We start from the raw sequence: 19894 nt of genomic DNA on the forward strand, positions 1-19894 counted from the left end.
TCAATTATTATTATTATTATTATTATTATTATTAACAGAAACCCAACAATTCCCACCATGAGCAAGCACTTGGCCAGGCAAGGAGAAACCTGCATTTAACAGGTAGAAATGTTTTCAGTTTTTATGAAGAAGTTTGTTGACTGAACTCACATCATCAGTGAAAAATGTAGGGTGTGTCTGAACTGGTCGAACAGGTTGGATCTCCCTGCTGTGATGTGTTTATTCAAAACGCAACCATCTTCCAACATGCAAGCAGGACTGATTTGACTGAAAGCTCTTTTGCACGGCTCTCTGAGGTGGACCTGCTCAGTGTGTCTGAAGGTTGGAGCAGCTGATTCACTGTTCCTACAGTAACTTTTAGATAGAGGACGGAGAACTAATGTGTCCTGTGACGAGAGGCTTGTAGTAACAGAGTGCGTCTCTGCAGCAGCTGTGGACTGTGATGCATCCAGTAGAGGGAAGATCTAATGTGGCCCCTGATGTCTGTAGACTGTGGTGATAACAGTCTCTCATTAAATAGACTGAAGCATCTTCTCTCTCTGTGTTTCCTCTCCAGCTGAAGCTCAGAGTCTCTGTGACCGGATGTGGATCAGCTGAACATCCTCAGTGTTGTTGCGGTGACAGAGTGCAGCTCTGCAGCAGCTGTGGGCTCTGCTATGGATCAGAGTGAAGACAGAGAGGAGGGAGTCCCTCAGAGGTAAGATGAAGATCTCTGACTGTCCATGACGCTTCTCCATGACAGAGTTCAGCAATCAAATCACATCATTATTCACAGTCTCACTGCCACTCAGCTACTGAAAAACAGATTCCAACAATTAACAACTAACTTTCTTAATTTACACAATCCAGCGTCTGATTAGTCAGCTAATGAACTAAAACGGGATGGCATCTTTCACTCTTCCACTTCTTAGTGATTTTCTATTTACTTCTAAAAAGGTAGAAGGTAGATGTCACCATCCTCTTTGGAAAAGATAAGTGAACCAGTACACTGTCCGTGCACGACCAGCTGTTAAGAGATTTGGAAGGGAGCCTCTATCAAGCAACTCACTTCCTTGCTCGCTCACTCCCTGTGTTACGATCCTGGTCGGTGTCGGTCTGTGCTTATTTTGCTTTTGTCTTGTCTGCTTTATGTTTCTGTGTCTGGGGTTTCAGTCCTGTTTGTTTTTTGTCTTGTGTTCAGTCTGCCTGTTGATCGTGTTATCAGTGGTTTTTATTCTATTTTTTTTATAGATAGAATTAAAGCCTACATATAATAACGGAGGTCCGGACCTCGGTGACCTCATAGCTGGTTATGGTCCTCTTTCTCTCTGGACCTTGGTCAGTCTGATTTTCCCAGGACAGTCGGCTCAAATTTGATCACCTTCTGTGAGGCTTCTGACAGTAGGACAACAATGATGATGGCACTTTTCTTCCACCCACTGTACTTCCTGAGCCACAGACGCATTTTGTCATCATCTTAGAACACATATAGTTAACTGTGTACAGATTTGAGTCATTAAATCCCTAAACTCCATATTTTTTCCACAGAGTTCAGCAGGAGAGCTCAGAGTTTCTCAGAGGTCAGTCTGCCCAGCGACCTCAAACAGACCTGGACTCCATATTTATGGTCTGCACATGTACATGCACACTACTATTACTATTAACTACATTAACTACAGAATGGAATGCTACCATTCAGGTCCTAACAGTCTCCATGTTGCTCTGTTTAGACCAGCAGACTGACAGATGAATCACGTTATGTTCTACCAGTTTAAATTTAATGTTTAGTTTATCTTTCTGTTCCAGCTGCTGGAGGAGAACATCATCACTTTTGCGAAGAACGAGCTAAAGAAAGTCCAGAGGGTTCTGAGTCCAGATTACCCAGAATACTTAGAGAGTCAGAGTGAGGATGAGGAGGTGTTGGACAGTGAGGATGAAGAGCAGAGGAGGAGCAGCAGGGAGGCATTTCTGAAAATCACACTACACTTCCTGAGGAGGATGCAGCAGGAGGAGCTGGCTGAGCGTCTGCAGAGCAGTAAGAGGATTTGAACAGATTTAACATGATGGAAAGAGGAAATGGAGGCAACATGGAGATGGGTCTTCGGGATTGTGTCTTTCATTCATTTGTCATGTGACAGCTGAAGCTCAGCCACAGGGCTGTGTGCTAAGCACAGGAAACAGAAATGATTAATTTGCGACTAATAACTATGAGTCTTTTTGTCATTTTTCATGTGACAGCTGAATTTGGAGCATCTGAATCATAGGCTATATGAAAAATAAGAATAAAGCCTATTGTGGTGTTGAATATGAGTTTATTGAACAGTGGGCACAACCATAGGTGTCATTTACACCGGGGACATGTCCCCACCACTTTTTGAAAGCATTTGCTAAAAGTTTTCTAAAAATTAGCTTGCAACAAGAAATGTTAAATAACAGATAAAAATTCTATAAGAAGAGTTTACTTGCACAATAAGAAAATGTAAATATAGAAGAAACAAATCTGCCTTGTCCAAAAAAACTGACTTAGGCTAAAAAAAACAAGCTGCTGATTACTGCATTATATTCGATAATATTTAATATTCTGAATTGTCACTGGCCTCATGAATTTTGTTTCCCTTCATATACATACATTTCCACCATGAATTGGTGCAGAAAATGTCTCTAGAATGCAGGAAATTAAGTGTTTAATGCTCAAAATCTTTTTGTCTTGTTCTCATGACCCCAATATTGTGAATTCTCACATCTCGTGGACTGTGTTTCGTTACACCCCTAATACGAGCCCTAAAATGTACCCACCATTTTTCAACACAAAGTGACGCCTTTGGGCACAACCAATATTATTTTAACACTTGAGGGCAGAGGTCCCTAATTGGCAGACCGCGATCCAGACCCAGCCACCGCTCTCTCCGGACCAATAGCCGATTTATTATTAAGAATTACTACCTTGTGACGGAGCGTCTCTATTTGAACCCTCACAGCTTTTGTAGCATTTACTGTCCTGGTTTAGCGGCCCAGGAACTCACAGACCAATTGCATGGTCTCATGTGCTGCTGCTCAGCCAATCAAATCTGTGCATTCCGAAAAGCATTGCGAATCGAGTCCGCGAGTGAAATACACATGGAGAGAGGAGACGAAAGAGAAAAGAGATTTCACGTGGCTTTTAATCAAACAGATTCTTAATTGTACATTCTTCCCAAGACAAGCCACAGCTCATGTTTCTCACAGAACAAGAGAAAGTAGGGAAGTCACACCTCTACATGTGTCAGACCACTATTTCATTCAGTTCACGGTATGCCTACAGGAAGAGCCCATTGTTCCAGCACCATTGGTCTCACACCGCCGGAACCTCCACAACCTGTCTCCCACTCACTTTGCCTCAGTGGTAGCTTCCGCTCTACCTTCCCTCAACACATTTTCCTCACTTGAGGTCAATGATGCCGCACAATCTCTGTGCTCTACACTAAGCTAGTGCCTGGATATCCTGTGTCCTCTTTCCACCAAGCCTGCCCAAACCAGCCCCACCCGTGGCTAACTGATACCATCCGTGGGCTCCGTACTGATCTCAGAGATGCTGGAAGAAAATTTTGAAAAACCAAAGACCCCGCCGACGTTAAGGGCTACCAATTGCTCCCATCCTCCTTCTCAACAGCCATCAGTGCTGCCAAAACTGTGTTTTATAATAACAGAAGTAGCAGTGGCACTGACTCAAGGAAATTATTTTCGACTTTTAAAGCGCTACTAAATCCTCCTCCACCTCCACCACCCACAAACTTGTCTGCTGATACCTTTGCTGCCTTCTTCACAGGCAAAGTGGAGGCTATAACTAGCCAATTCTCTGAAACACTCAAACTCAACCGTTGTAGCAGTCCTACTACATCTTTTCCTCTGCCCTCCCAGGTCAGTGGTTCTTCACTCTCCTCATTTACTCCTCTCACAGAGAGCGAAGTATCAGAGCTCCTGACCCGTAGCCGTCCCACTACATGCCCACTGAACCCGATTCCTATGAATCTCCTCCAAGCCATATCTCCTACCGTTGTCCCGACAATCACTCATCTGATAAATACTTTTTGGCTTCAGGGACCTTCCCGACACTTTCAAAAGGGCTCGGGTCACACCCTTGGTCAAAAAGCCCTCACTTGACCCAACTCAAGTTGAGAACTATGGACCAGTGTCTCTTCTACCATTTTTATCCAAAACTATTGAACGGGCAGTATTCAAACAGGTCTCAGAATTCCTCTCAGGGAATGACCTCCTAGATCCATATCAGTCTGGTTTTAAGAGTGCCCACTGTACTAAAACGGCTTTTCTGTCTGTAACAGAAGCCCTAAGGTCAGCTGCAGCCCAATCCTCGGTTCTGATCCTTCTTGACCTATCAGCTGCCTTTGACACAGTCAACCACAGGATCCTGTTATCCGCTCTCTCAGCAATGGGCATCTCGAGTAAAGCACTCCTGTGGTTCGAATCCTACCTCTCGGGGTGTTCCTACAGTGTTTTGTGGCAAGGACAATTATCCCCCTCCTACTGCCTCTCCACAGGGGTACCCCAAGGCTCAGTGCTTGGGCCCCTTCTCTTCTCAATTTAAACCACCCCACTGGGCCGATCATTCGCTCGCACGGCTTCTCTTACCACTGCTACGCAGACGACACGCAACTCTACCTATCCTTCCCACCAGGCGATCCCACCGTCTCGGCACGGATCACAGACTGTCTCTCGGACATATCTGCATTGATGAAGTCTTGCCACCTTCAACTAAACCTCTCTAAGACGGAACTCTTGGTCATTCCGGCCAAGCAATCTATCCACCATAACATCAAACTACAAATTGACTCCGCAACCATCACTCCAACCAGGGTAGTGAGAAACTTGGGTGTCATGATTGATGACTACCTGTCCTTTTCAGACCATGTTGCTACTGTCTATCTGTCATGCCGCTTTGCTCTATACAACATAAGGAAAATCAGGCCCTACCTCACTCAGTACGCCACCCAGGTTCTGGTACAGGCCACGGTTATCTCTCGCCTGAACTATTGCAATGCCCTCCTAGCAAATCTTCCAGCTTGTGCGGTGAAACCCTTACAAATGGTTCGTAGCAGCGCGTCTGGTTTTTTAACAGCCCAAAAGGACTCATGTCACTCCATTACTCAGTGACCTCCACTGGCTCCCCATGGCCTCCAGAATCAAATTCAAGTCACTAATGCTTGCATACAGAGTGACTACTGGGTCTGCACCCATCTACCTAAACTCCATTATACAAACTTACGTTCCTTCTCAGCCGCTACACTCCTCCAACGAACGCCGCCTGGCTCTGCCATCCCTTCACACAAAGCAATCCCAGTCCTTGCTATTCTCATCTGTGACACCACAATGGTGGAACGAGCTACCACACGCCATCAGAGCAGGGACGTCCCTCTCTAACTTCAAGGAGCTCTTGAAAACTCATCTCTTCCGAGAAAACTTCCCCTTATAACACCTCTAATTCCTAACCTCTAACATGCACTTCATGTGCTCTTCTTCTATCCCCTTGCAATTATCTTGTATTGATTGCACTTTTTTTGTATTGATTGCACTTTTTTTTAACTCTTACTTCCTTCGCAAGGTATTTACCCCATTGATGTGATATGTACTATGAGCTCTTACTAGTATTTATTGCTGATCTTACTATTATGTATTGTCAGTTGTCAGATCTGTATTTGATGCTCTGTTGATGCTTATATGTTGTTCCTCAAATGTAAGTCGCTTTGGATAAAAGCATCTGCCAAATGAGTTAATGTAATGTATTGAGTTGCAGCAAATTGCCAGTTTTGCTGCCACCTTATCACCTCCAGTTGTTAATTTCTTCAATGCAATGTTAGTGAATCAATGGGACAGTAGGTCGTTTGCAGTGGGTGATGGCTCGATTTTTTCAGGATCAAGCTTTTCCTGAGGTGGACACAATATGGCCGACATATTTAACCTGGGGCTGGGGACTCACCCTTCTCTGTTTGCCATCTATAGGTGGACAAACCCTCTTTTAGACTGATTATTTTCGGCTCATATTTGGTTATTGGTCCGTGATTTCAGGGTGGTGCCCTGAATTTATTAATTATAATTAATAATTTTGAATATTTCTAGAATATCTTTGATATTCAGCTAATAACCAAACCTGACCTCATGTTGAAAACCCCAACAAATATGATGCACACATCTGCATCAGATCAGGGGCAGTTTGTTATTCATTGATAAGCTGAATAAAACTGATAGAGGAAAGAAACAGCCACACTTAATGTTTAGATTCTCTGATTTTCTGTGGGATCTACTCACTGATTTCATTTGTTGTTGCTTATGCAGGAACTCATGCTACAGTGTGCCAACGTAAACTCAAGTCTACCCTGAAGAAAAAGTTCCAGAGTGTGTTTGAGGGGATTGCTAAAGATGGAAACCTAATCCCTCTGAACCAGATCTACACAGAGCTCTACATCACAGAGGGAGGGACTGCAAAAGTCAATGATGAACATGAGGTCAGACAGATTGAAACAGCATCCAGGAAACCAGACAAACCAGAAACAACCATTAAAAAACAAGACATCTTTAAAGCCTCACCTGGAAGAGATGAACCAATCAGAACAGTGATGACAAAGGGAGTGGCTGGCATTGGGAAAACAGTCTTAACACAGAAGTTCACTCTGGACTGGGCTGAAGACAAAGCCAACCAGGACATACAGTTCATATTTCCATTCACTTTCAGAGAGCTGAATGTGCTGAAAGAGGAAAAGTACAGCTTGGTGGAACTTGTTCATCACTTCTTCACTGAAACCAAAGCAGCAGGAATCTGCAGCCTTGAAGAGTTCCAGGTTGTGTTCATCTTGGACGGTCTGGATGAGTGTCGACTTCCTCTGGACTTCCACAACAATGAAAACCTGACTGATGTTACAGAGTCCACCTCAGTGGATGTGCTGCTGACAAACCTCATCAGGGGGAACCTGCTTCCCTCTGCTCGCCTCTGGATAACCACACGGCCTGCAGCAGCCAATCAGATCCCTCCTGAGTGTGTTGACATGGTGACAGAGGTCAGAGGTTTCACTGACCCACAGAAGAAGGAGTATTTCAGGAAGAGGTTCAGAGATGAGGAGCAGGCCAGCAGAATCATCTCCCACATCAAGACATCACGAAGCCTCCACATCATGTGCCACATCCCAGTCTTCTGCTGGATCACTGCTACAGTTCTGGAGGAGGTGTTGGAGACCAGAGAGGGAGGAGAGCTGCCCAAGACCCTGACTGAGATGTACATCCACTTCCTGGTGGTTCAGACCAAACTGAAGAAAGTCAAGTATGATGGAGGAGCTGGGACAGATCCACACTGGAGTCCAGAGAGCAGGAAGATGATTGAGTCTCTGGGAAAACTGGCTTTTGAGCAGCTGCAGAAAGGCAACCTGATCTTCTATGAATCAGACCTGACAGAGTGTGGCATCGATATCAGAGCAGCCGCAGTGTACTCAGGAGTGTTTACACAGATCTTTAAAGAGGAGAGAGGGCTGTACCAGGACACGGTGTTCTGCTTCGTCCATCTGAGCGTTCAGGAGTTTCTGGCTGCTCTTCATGTCCATCTGACCTTCATCAACTCTGGTGTCAATCTTCTGGCAGAAGAACAAACTACATCCTGGTGGCCTGAAGTGTTTGGAAGCAAATCAACACATTTCTATGAGAGTGCTGTGGACAAGGCCTTACAGAGTCCAAACGGACACCTGGACTTGTTCCTCCGCTTCCTCCTGGGTGTTTCACTGGAGGCCAATCAGACTCTACTAAGAGGCCTGCTGACACAAACAGGAAGTAGCTCACAGACAAAAAAGAAAACATCCGAGTACATTAAGAAAAAGATCAGTGAGAATTTCTCTGTAGAGAGAAGCATCAATCTGTTCCACTGTCTGAATGAACTGAATGACCGTTCTCTAGTGGAGGAGATTCAACAGTCATTGAGTTCGGGAAGTCTCTCCACAGCTAAACTCTCTCCTGCTGAGTGGTCAGCTCTGGTCTTCATCTTACTGTCATCAGAAAAACATCTGGACGTGTTTGACCTAACAAAATATTCGGCTTCAGAGGACGCCCTTCTGAGGCTCCTGCCAGTTGTCCAAGACTCCAACAAAGCTCTGTATGTGCATACTGTACATCTAACTACCCAGATAAATGTCTTTTTTCATTGAATAAAACTAAATGTACTTTTTGAAATTGTTTGATTTTGTATTGCTGAATCCTTTTCAGGCTGAGTGGCTGTAACCTCTCAGAGAGAAGCTGTGAAGCTCTGTCCTCAGTTCTCAACTCACAGTCTTCTAGTCTGAGAGAGCTGGACCTGAGTAACAACAACCTGCAGGATGCAGGAGTGAATCTGCTGTCTGCTGGACTGAAGAGTCCACACTGCAGACTGGAAACTTTCAGGTATTTAACTGTTTGAAACGATGACCTTCTGGGCTCCTTTTTTCTTTATATAGCCTAGTAATTAATGAATGGACTGACTGAAAATATTTTATAGGTTGAATGGCTGTAACCTCTCAGAGAGAAGCTGTGAAGTTCTGTCCTCAGTTCTCAACTCACAGTCTTCTAGTCTGAGAGAGCTGGATCTGAGTAACAACAACCTGCAAGATTCAGGAGTGAATCTGCTCTCTGCTGGACTGGAGAGTCCACACTGCAGACTGGATACTCTCAGGTCATGACATAACTAGTTGTAAATGTTTGCCCAGAAGTCTTTTATTCAGTTCATTTATTATATTTGATCTGTGATTGACTGCTCAAATTTCTCTTCAGGCTGATTGGGTGTTACCTCTCAGAGAGAAGCTGTGAAGCTCTGTCCTCCGTTCTCAGCTCCCAGTCCTGTAGTCTGAGAGAGCTGGACCTGAGTAACAACAACCTGCAGGATTCAGGACTGAAGCTGCTGTTTGTTGGACTGGAGAGCCAACAATGTATATTGAAATGTCTTAGGTCAGAATTCTGCATTGTTTAAAATTTCTCTTAAACATATTGTTATTTTTGTTTGTGAAATGTGAATTTTTTGACTGACATTCTTCTTCAGGTTAACTGGCTGTAAACTTTCAGAGAAAAGCTGTGAAGCTCTGTCTTTAGTTCTGATGTCCCAGTCCTCTAGTCTGAGAGAGCTGGACCTGAGTAACAACAGCCTGCAAGACTCAGGAATGAAGCTTTTGTCGTCTTGCCTGGAGAGCCCATACTGTACATTAGAAACTCTCAGGTTAAGATTCAGCTATTTGTTACAATTTTCTTAGCAAACATTTTTCTGCTTTTTATATCTGACCTGTGAGTTAACTGACTGGAATTTAACTTTAGGCTGATTGGCTGTAAACTGTCAGAGAAAAGCTGTGAAGCTTTGTCTTCAGTTCTCAGCTCCCAGTCCTCTAGTCTGAGAGAGCTGGACCTGAGTAACAACAACCTGCAGGATTCAGGAGTGAAGATGTTGTCTTCTGGACTACAAAGCCTGGCAATTCTCAGGTTAGTGTTTGGCTTTTTGAAAATGATGACCCTTTTACTTTTGAGATACTTTCATTATTTAATGTACTGTCTAAAATCTTCAGGCTGAGTGGCTGTAAACTGTCAGAGAAAAGCTGTAAAGCTCTGTCTTCAGTTCTCCGCTCCAAATGTTCTAGTCTGAGAGAGCTGGACCTGAGTCACAATGATCTGCAATATTCAGGAGTGAAGCAGTTGACTGCTGGACTGGAGAGTTCATTCTCAACGCTGGAATTTCTTAGGTCATTTAGTTTTTTGTTAAAAGTTCTTAACAGACAGTTTTTCTAAATATATTTGACATGTGAATTAACTGACTGAAAATCATTTTTAGGTTGTGTGGCTGTAAACTGTCAGAGAGAAGCTGTGAAGCTTTATCTTCGCTTCTCAGCTCCCAGTCTTGTAGTCTGAGAGAGCTGGACCTGAGTAACAACGACCTGCAGGATGCAGGAGTGAATCTGCTGTCTGCTGGACTGCAGAGTCCACACTGTACACTGGAAACTCTCAGGTCAGGATTCAGCTGTTTGTAGAGTTCAATATTTTGAGTCATTTTTATGATCTTGTATTAAAGGAGTTAGCTGACTCAGGAGTTTGTATATGAACTGCTATTAAATATTATTCTTTAGATTCTGGAGAAATCCAGTACCATGAATTATAGTGAACAACAACACAGCAATTAATGTAACTAATGTTAGCTAGGTTGTGGGTTAGCAAACTGTGGCTACTTGCTGCTGGAAAGCTAACATGAGAGGACGAGATGGTCCCAGAGCAGCACAGCAGCTCCAGTCTGAAATACTCATAACTCTTCTGCTACTAGCTAACATCACAACAACAGCATGTCTTGGTGAACTAGAAAGTAAGCTGAATGTTTATGGGAATGTCATTAAACGTTACCTGACACAAATCATGACTGGAACTGCTGGAACAGTGTTGTGTGACTTGTCCATACAACAGACGTCTCTCTTTCAGAATCAGAAGGAGCTTTATTGCCAAGTAGTGTTTTACACATACAAGGAATTTGCTTTGGTGTTAAGGTGCTACACGCAGACAGACATACAGCCGACATAAGAAGATGTAGAAATATATAAATATGTAATAAAACAAATGCAAGTTATATAAGAATAACAGAAGAATAGAGAAAAATAATACAACTGACAATATAAAAAAATAAAAATAACAATGGATCAACAACAATTTACTTTTTTTATTACAACAAATTAACAACAAATATGTTCAATGGGCCAGGTTCGTGCATGATATGACATGAAGTGATATTTACATGTGCGACGACGATTGTATTATTTGAAGGGGAGGGGAGTGTCAGTTGGGGGGCCCGGGCCTTGTTGATGAGGCAGCAGACGGTTAGAAACTGTTTTTGTGTTGAGAGGTTTTGGTCCTGATGGACCGCAGCCTCCTGCCTGAGGGGAGAGTCTGAAACAGTTTGTGTCCGGGGTGGGAGGAGTCAGCTGCAATCTTTCCTGCTCGCCTCAGAGTCCTGGAGGCGTACAGGTCCTGAAGAGAAGGAAGATTGCAGCCAATCACACTGCAGAGCGAATGATACGCTGCAGCCTGCCCTTGTCCCTGGCAGTGGCAGCAGCGTACCAGATGGTGATGGAGGAGGTGAGGATGGACTCAATGATGGCGGTGTAGAAGTGCACCATCCTTGTCTTTGGCAGGCTGAACTTCAGCTACCTCTGCTGGGCCTTCTTGGTGAGGGAGGTGATGTTCAGCTCACACTTGAGGTCCTGGGAGATGATGGTGCCCAGGGAGTGGAAGGAGTCCACAGTTGCAACGGGGGAGGGTGGGGCTGTGCTCTTTCTGAAATCCACGACCGTGTTCTGGAAGCACCAGGTCACCAGATGGTCAATCTCCCACCTGTAGGCATACTCATCCCCACCAGAGATGAGACCAATGAGGGTGGTTGGGGAGGTTTGTTGCTATCTGTCCACGGCTGCGTCCTACCAAGAACAGGGGTTGAAGAAGCGCTCTACCTGGATGATAATGCAGGTCAGCCAGTCGCATCACAAATCTCAGGGCGCTGGGTTCTGCCTGTTACTCGTCCTCCCATTTCCCCAGGAAATTATTTACTCTTAGGCTTTGCACCAAGAGCGTTCCAGGGAGGACTCCCACTTTAAGATTTATTACCCAGTACACAGGCCTCCTGCTTCTTGGTATTCTTGTTGGTGCTAATTAGTCGTGTGTTAGCATGCTCTTGTCCACTGTTTTGGGTCCACGGTAAAGTGGTGTCATTCCCACGTAGTCCATTCACTTCTAACCTGTGGATCTTGGTTTCCAGTACTGAAATTTTCTGTAGAAGTTTGTAGAAGTCGTCCGTGGAGAAGGGGGGCAACTTGTTGCTAATTAGCATTAGCTTTAACTCCGGTACAGGCTAGTGCTATTGATAGGCCGCACTCACGTAGCACTGAGATCATAAAAGTTTTGTTATGGCAAGAGCCAACTTTATCTGACAGTCCCAGTGATTTAAAAGTATCCAAGAGCTGCTGATTTCTAGCAGATAAAAAAGAGAGTTTAAGCAAAAGAATGCAAGCGGAGGCAAGAGCAAGCAGCAAAGCATCTGCACTGTAAGAAAGCAGGAAGAGAAAGCAGCCCTTAATGCAAATTTCTTCCCTGGAAGACACCAGCACGTGTGGAAGAACGCACCAGGTTGAAGTTAGTTTTGCGTAAAACACAGTTCAAAGCTCTGTCCTCTTTCTAAAATGTTACTGTAAAGTGTGGAATTTTGCGACACAATGAAATAAATGATAGAGCATAGTTGTAAACGCACAGCCCTCATCTGCAAGCACATGTTGCAGAACCCAGACATGCGAACATGCAAACAGTTAATCTGATAAAAGGTGAAATGAGCAGACAGGACAACGTTATGCTGTTGCTGCAGTGACTCATAGCAGAATATTTATTCACATTTTCACAGTTTTAGCAAGACAAATATTTAACAATATGAAAATATCTTTAAGTTCCTCATGCTACTGTATATAAGATCAGCTTTTAACAGGTTAACAAGCGTATGTGTAAAATAACTATAATGTTAAATATTCAGGTGAATATGTAACATTATAGTATATCAGTTATAAACCTAATTAACAATTCTGGTTACAGGAGCTCTCAGGTCTTTAACCCAAACAAGTGAGGAGCAGATACACAAAGCAACTGAACTGTTAGCCTGCCATGACGGATGGATTTAAAGACGGCGCTAGCCTACGGATCAGAGGCACAACAACTAATAAAACTAAACCTACTTACAGGTCATTTAAAATGCATTAAACATTCATACATCACTTATGTGTGTTCTTCGTGCTTATACATGACACTAACCTGATTAAAGGTGAAATGAGCAGACAGGACAACATCATGCTGTTGATGCACGACTCCTCGTAGCAGAATGCCCGAGAGCCAACAAGAACGTAAAGCAGCGTTCTGGTCAGCTGCCAACATCCTGCTGAGTATTGCACCCAGAATAACAAGTCGACAATGACCTATAAAAGAAGCCTTATAAAATATCAGCAAGTGCTGGAATACTTGTCAAGAATGTGACCATATAATGTGTGCGTCACACACAGTCTGAACAGAGGCAGAGCAAATTTAAGAGCGAGCAGGGTCTTTTTGAGTGCAAAGGCAGGGTTTTGAGGAAAAGCATTAGAGAAGCTGATCGTGAAATCAGTAAGTCATGCTCTCACATTGAAAGACCATGCTTTTGAAAAAAGTTAGGAATGTTATTCCTAAGTTTGTTTTGTGTGTGTGTGTGTTTAGTCTGTCAGGTTGTCAGGTCACAATGGAAGGCTGTGTCTCTCTGGCCTCAGCTCTGAGTTCCAACCCCTCACATTTGAGAGAGCTTGACCTGAGCTACAACCATCCAGGAGATTTAGGAGAGAAGCTGCTGTCTGCTGGACTGCGCTATCCACATTGGAGACTGGACACTGTCAGGTATGAATAGTCAACAGTCTGGACACTATCAGCCATAGACATATGGACAGTCAATAGCAGCTCTTACTCTGACTAAACAAGGAACTTGGGTTGTGTTTTCGTGTTTTGTGAAAATGAGTGACGTTGTATGAAGCCGATTCTGACTTTGTTTCTTCCTCCAGGCTGGACCATGTTGGAGTGCAGAGACTGAAACGTGGGCTGAGGAAGTGTGAGTGTGTTTTAAGTTTGGTTTGTTTATTATGTAAAAGACAAAATAGATTTTTTAATTGAAGTCACAAGAACACAGCTGCACATGTCTGCACACTTTTTATCCTTTTAACTAACGTAGTGGATTTCTCAGTTTCAATCAGGTTTACCTTCTGTTTTTGTTAGTGTGGCTGAAAAGATCGGTCAATCAATTTAAAATCCACAAAAACTAGCTAAACACTCTGATGCAACAAAACTGATGAATACAGCAGCCTAGATACAGCTAAGCAAGTGTAACCCACAGCATCTGAGTCAGTGCAGACTGTCGCGGCATCTCTAGGCCTCCCCTGGACTCTGCGTTGTGTTTTGGTAGGTGTTGTGTGGTGTCGTATGGAGGGAAGGAGGCGCCAGACGCTGGATTCGGGATTGTGGTTGAGACCTTCACTGCTCTTTATTGCTCCACTGCAACAATCCTCTCTCTCTGACACACAGCCAATACCTTACAGGGCACAGAAAGCAAACATAAAGCATTTATCTTCTTGCAAAATAAATGAATCTCTTACTTAAATAATATTCTAGTACCAAAAATAAAGAGAAATTATATAAAGGTTAATGTACAGTCAAATGAAATACATCTCTAAAAAGAGCGTAATATAAAACACAAACTCTAAATGCAAGGTACAGAAAACAGCAAATGCCCCATCGTACATTTATTTTTTCAGATTAAATCACCTAATGGCTTACGGCACACCTAGGGGCTTATACAGGCAGCTGCCGTACACAAGTATGCACATCTGGTTGAGATGCCAAGTTGTACGGCACATAGTGGGTAGGACTGGGCAATATGGCTTATATCACGATATGAAATATATAATTCCATTTACACATTTTGTCTAAAATTTCAGATTAAATATCCCATATTTTATGACTTATCTACAATGCTACAATGTTGGATGTTCGTGTTAAACATGGCCAAAGCTTAAAAAAAAGAAATCCCTGTGAGCAAAAACCTACCTAAAACAAATATTTCCTCCTGGTCTGAACGCTCTGTTTTGAACTACTTTTTCTACCAAGAGCTCCGTTCTAGGTATTACTGAGCCAGACGGAGCCAGTGTTCCATATCAGTGTTTCCAATATGTTCATTTATTTGTGGTGGCCCGCCATGATATCAAAGCTGACTGCCACAGATTGATTTTCGATTTTTTTTTTACTAGGCCTATTTAAAATCTTATTTGATTGCAGAGCGCCATAGCGCATTTGCACAGCACATCTTCTCGCTCGTCCATTGATTGGCTCGTAGACCACTCATTGACACTACTGATATTGAAGATAATGTACAATATCATATCAATATAAATGTTTTAAATCTTCATATATACAGAGGAGGTGCTACTCAATTTAACCGTTGTAAATGTGAACTTTGATTCACAGAAAATAGTGTATTTATAACTATAACCTTTTTCAATGTACATTAGACTAGAATCTTGAGCCAAATAACAAAATAAGTAAGATGATTTAAATGCTATAAAAGCAGCCGTACGATGCAAATTTTGAGCATTAAACACTTAATTTCTTGCATTCTGGAGAAAGTTTCTACACTAATTTGTGGTGGAAATGTCTTTATTTATATAAAGGGAAACACAAAATTCAGATGGCAGGTGACAATTCAGAATATATATAGCGTACTATGTAACTATGATTTTGGGTTGTTGTGATACGCTGTGAGTCCCAGACTTTGGGGTAGCTGTAGTGATGGTCCATAGTTGCTGCATTTCAGAAGTAGGGATCGACTGATGTTTTTTTTTCCAGGCCGATACCAATTATTAGCTACCAATTAGACTGATGACCGATATTTGGAACCGTTTGATCTAAAAAATTTCAATCTTGCGCTCAGCAATGCGCAGGTTTTACCAACCTCTGCAACGCCTTCCAGTCCGAGACAGAGCGGCGCCCTTACCAGACTGTAATACATTTGGTTAGGATGCTCTCAATGGAGCAGTGGTAGAAGATCACCAGGAAGTCCTCAGGACAAAGAGGGGCTGGTGAGCCTTCTGACCAGGTTGGAGCAGTTAGTCTTCCAGGTGAGGATGTGTGAGATGTGAATCCCCAGGAATTTGAAGCTGGTCACACGCTCCACCGTTGATGTGGATGGGTGGATGAGTATCAGCATTCCTCCAGAAATTCACAATGAGCTCCTCAGTCTTCTTGGTGTTGAGCAGCAGGTGGTTGTCTTCGGACCACGCAGCCAGGCGATCCACCTCCTCAGTGTAGGCTAACTCATCATTGTTCTTAATGAGGGTCAGTCACGGTGGTGTCGTCCGCAAAATTGATAAAGGTGTTGGAACCGTGTCCAGTTCTGCAGTAGTGAGAGAAGAGGGAGTAGATTAACGAACTCATCACACAGCCTTGTGGTACTCCAGTGTTTAGGGTGGAAGAGAAGTTTTGTTGCATCCGGAATTGTTGGAGCCTGTTGGTCAGAAAGTGCAATAACCAGGTGCAGGGGATGTGAAATGCTGTTCTTGAGGTAGGCAAATTGTTGGTGGTCCAGGGTGGGGAAAAGCAGGCGTGCAAACTCCCCACCTTTTGGCGAAATTTACCGTTTTTAAACCAAAATTGGTGAGGGTATCATCAGTCGTTTGTATCTACCTAGTCCACTCTAGCATGAGCTTTGCAACTTTACAGCTGCATATGCCTAACCAGTCGTCACCTCAGCTGCTGCAACTGTCGTCTTCCAGCCCTGCTGTTCTGTCGCAGGACTCTTGTCCAGCACTACAGCCATCACAATCTGGACTTGGTCTCCAATCTTGTCGCCAGCCTCCTGCCTGGCCTCCAGAGGTTCTTAGCCCTCTCGGCCGACCTCCTGAGGGATTACGTCTTCGCTGTCGGTTTCTCTCCAGACACGTTCAGCCCTTTGTTCCTGCCTCAAGGCCGTCCACCTGTGGTCTCCTGCTCTACCCTTGTCCAGCCCCTCTGGTTGTCTGCCTCAGAGCCCTGGTCCCATTAATCCTGCCCAAGTACTCTTGCCCAACGATCCCTTCCCACATTTTTCTGACCCTTTTTGAGCCTCTACCCCTGTGTGAATGTTCTCAGTGGATTTAGTTTTTTTAAGTTCACTTGCCTGTTCTACATGAAATATTCCTTTTCATTTGACTGTGGACTTTGAAGAGATTGCCCACGCCTTGTTTGAATTATTTAGCTTTTGTTGGGGCAGCTTCCATTGATATCTTTGTCATAGCCTGAACCACCGTAAGTTTGTGCAATTTTGTGTTTTTTGTTTATAAAACTAGACAAACTGATCCTGCTCTACTTAGTGTTTCTGTTTTTGGATCCAAATAATAAAGTTTTTTTCCTTTGAACTTGGCATGCCTGACACAGTTTGAGATTTGATGTGCGAAGGTCCAAACTTTTTTGCTTAAAGTGACCTCTTCGGCGGCGGTAGTGGCATTTTTAGAGAGCGGGTGATTCAGAGCTTCTTTGTCCTGCAGTAGCAGTTTTTAGCAATACTTTATTCAGTACTTGTGTTCATTGATTTGGATCTCCATTAGTTGTCATCCTCGGGTCTAAAAGAAAAAAGAAACTGAAGATCACTGGTACCGTGGCTCTCATGTTAAGTAACTCCATTTTTCATTTCAGTTTTGTCAAACATTTTTCATAGTTCAGTATGAAAAAAAAAAGTTTGACTGATTTACTTTTGGTAATTGTCAGTAAAGTTGTTAATACACCAATCAGCCATAACATTATGACCACTGACAGGTAAAGTGCTTACTGGATTGTCCCAATGGGTGTAGATGCGATTAGGCAGGGAAATGATGGTGTCCTCAACTCCCAGTTGGGGCTGGTAGGCGAACTGAAGGGGGTCCATGAGTTCTGACCATGGGCTGCAGCTGTTCCAGCACTAGTCTCTCCAGGGTCTTCATTATGTAGGAGGTCAATGCAGAGACCAGAATCACAAATCATAAGTACTTTATTTATCACTGAGGGAAGGCTGGCCCCAACAGATGAGCTACTGTAGGTCAAACTGCTGAAAAAGTTGATGCTGATTCTGATAAAATGTGTCAGAACACAGTGCATACAGAGTGGAGTCCAGGCCTCAATGGGTCAGGCTGTTTTGGCAGAAAAGGGAGACCTGCATAATGACCAGCAGGCGGTTATAATGTTGTGGCTGATCAGTTTAAATGAACAGATGGTAACCTGCAGATGTTTTGTGTCTGTTCTCTCCATCAGATGCCTGTGAACTGGAGCTGGACACAAACACAGTGAACGCAGAGCTCAAACTTACGTTTAACAACAAGAAGGTGACATATGTGGAACAGGAGCAGTCATATCCTGATCATCCAGACAGGTTTGACTGGCCTCAGCTGATGTGTACAAATGGTCTGACTGGTCGCTCCTACTGGGAGGTGGAGTGCAGAGGAAGAGTTGAAATAGCTGCGACTTACAGGAGAATCAGCAGGAGAGGAAAAAGGAAAGACTGTTTGTTTGGAGACAATGATGAGTCCTGGAGTCTGAGCTGTTCTGATGGTCGTTATTCTGTGGGGCACAATGACACAAGACAATCCATCTTCTACCTCCAAGACTGCCTCACACTCCTCCTCATTGCCATTCTCCTCGTTGCCTGGCCTAAATATTTCCTTGGTGTCCTCTTCTTCCTCTCTTCTTATGTTCGACAAAATGCTTGTCCGTCCTTCTCCTTCTCCTTCTCTTTCTTTTTGTCTTTCTTCTCCTCTTTAATCTACACTCTCTTCTCCTTCGTCTCCTCCTTAGTTTACTATCTCTCCCCCTTCTCCTCCCCCACCCCCTCTCGCAGAATAGGAGTGTATGTGGACTGTCCTGCTGGCACTCTGTCCTTCTACGAAGTCTCCTCTGACAAACTGACCCACCTCCACACCTTCAACACCACGTTCACTGAACCTGTTTATCCTGCCTTTAGGCTCTGGTCTGGTTCCTCAGTGGCTCTGTGTTCTCTGTAGGTCAGAAACACTGCTGACTGAAGATCAGCACTCACAGTGTGTCTCAGACTCAAACACAAAAACTCATTTATCTGATTTCATCACTTTAATTATTAACATTTGAACAGTTTAACCAACAACTATGTTTAACAGTTTAACATGCAACATCTAAAACAGAATGAACTCCATCTGCTAACTGCTATTTCTTTTATATTTGATATTAAACTGTTGTTTTATTCAGATTTGGAACAGCTTCTTGTAATAATCCTGAGGCGTTCACCATGTTTTCTAATGTTTTTAGATGTTGTTAATGAAATCTATACTTTTTATCTCCATGGCTTAGATGGATTTATAGGACACGTATGTTTGTATGGGTTTTTTTGTACCTTGAAAATGGAAAGTAAAGTCATTTTTAAATTAAAAAGCTCTCTCGTTGTTCTATCTTTTGTTGTTTGTCTTTAGTTTTTTATTTTGACAAATTTGCCTTAAAGAACTTGGTAAGATGTTGTACAACCAAGGTCACAGACTTTCTCATCTGATCACCATCACTGCTTGTGTGTGGGTGGTGGTGAAGTGGGAGATCTTGTCTTTAGTCCAAAAACTTTACTCAACACTGTGGTTCTTTGATCATGTCAACAACAAACCAGACAGGCAACTGAATCCATGTGAGGCGTGATACAAGTACAGAGAGTTTTACTAGTGGACTGCTTGTAGTTGAATGACGTTCATCCCCAGACATCATCTGACGAGTAGCTCCTGTGCTCCTGTAGTGGTAATGTGAAGGGATGTGTAGCAAGAAGTTGGGGGTTCAAGACCTTCATAATAACTCTTTGCGGCATTAGCTCAATCTGTGGGGACTTGTTAATAACTCAGTAATCTCTCTTCAAACTCTTCGCATTCTCTGAGACTAGAGGGTCGCTGGTTCGAGTCCAGCACAGACCGCTGCTGAAGGTGCACCACAGCGAGGCCCTGAACTAGGAGCACTGTGTGCTTCACAATAGCTGTCCAAATGCTGCTAATTAGGATGGGATAAATGCAGAGAACAACACATTTCCTCTCCAGGGCACAAGGGGACTGTCTTTTTACACACTTCAACATACCCTGCTGCTCATTATGTCGAGTCCTTGTCAGATGGACTGAATCAGGGACTCGCAGCATCAACAATATGAAGCAGAGGAAGCAAAATCCAAATCCTCCCAGCATTTGTGATGACCAGTGCCGAGGCTTCTGGAAGACTAATTTCAAAACAATATTAGGGCTTCAGTCAGGGCCTCTCACGTGAGGAAGGAAAACCTCTGTTTAGGTGGGTTAATGAATAAAGCCTCAAAAGTGAGGCCTGCATGATTCTTCCATTT

General features: G+C 43.5%; 1 protein-coding gene across 1 annotated transcript; it reads left to right on the forward strand.

The window, feature by feature from the left end:
* Window positions 1-593: 593 nt before the first annotated feature.
* LOC123967156 (NACHT, LRR and PYD domains-containing protein 12-like) lies at window positions 594-18978 on the forward strand (the record flags this gene model as incomplete). The annotated part of the gene is made up of 14 exons (XM_046043179.1): window positions 594-697; window positions 1528-1606; window positions 1786-2014; window positions 6307-8104; window positions 8215-8388; window positions 8483-8656; window positions 8755-8928; window positions 9020-9193; window positions 9289-9450; window positions 9534-9707; window positions 9797-9970; window positions 13231-13404; window positions 13566-13612; window positions 17815-18978. Coding segments are annotated over 14 exons (4383 nt in total), but the record flags the coding sequence as incomplete, so codon positions are not given.
* Between the last annotated feature and the right edge of the window lie 916 nt (window positions 18979-19894).

This window comes from Micropterus dolomieu, unplaced genomic scaffold (assembly GCF_021292245.1).
Source record: "Micropterus dolomieu isolate WLL.071019.BEF.003 ecotype Adirondacks unplaced genomic scaffold, ASM2129224v1 scaffold_87, whole genome shotgun sequence".
In the NCBI taxonomy this organism is placed as follows: domain Eukaryota; kingdom Metazoa; phylum Chordata; class Actinopteri; order Centrarchiformes; family Centrarchidae; genus Micropterus; species Micropterus dolomieu.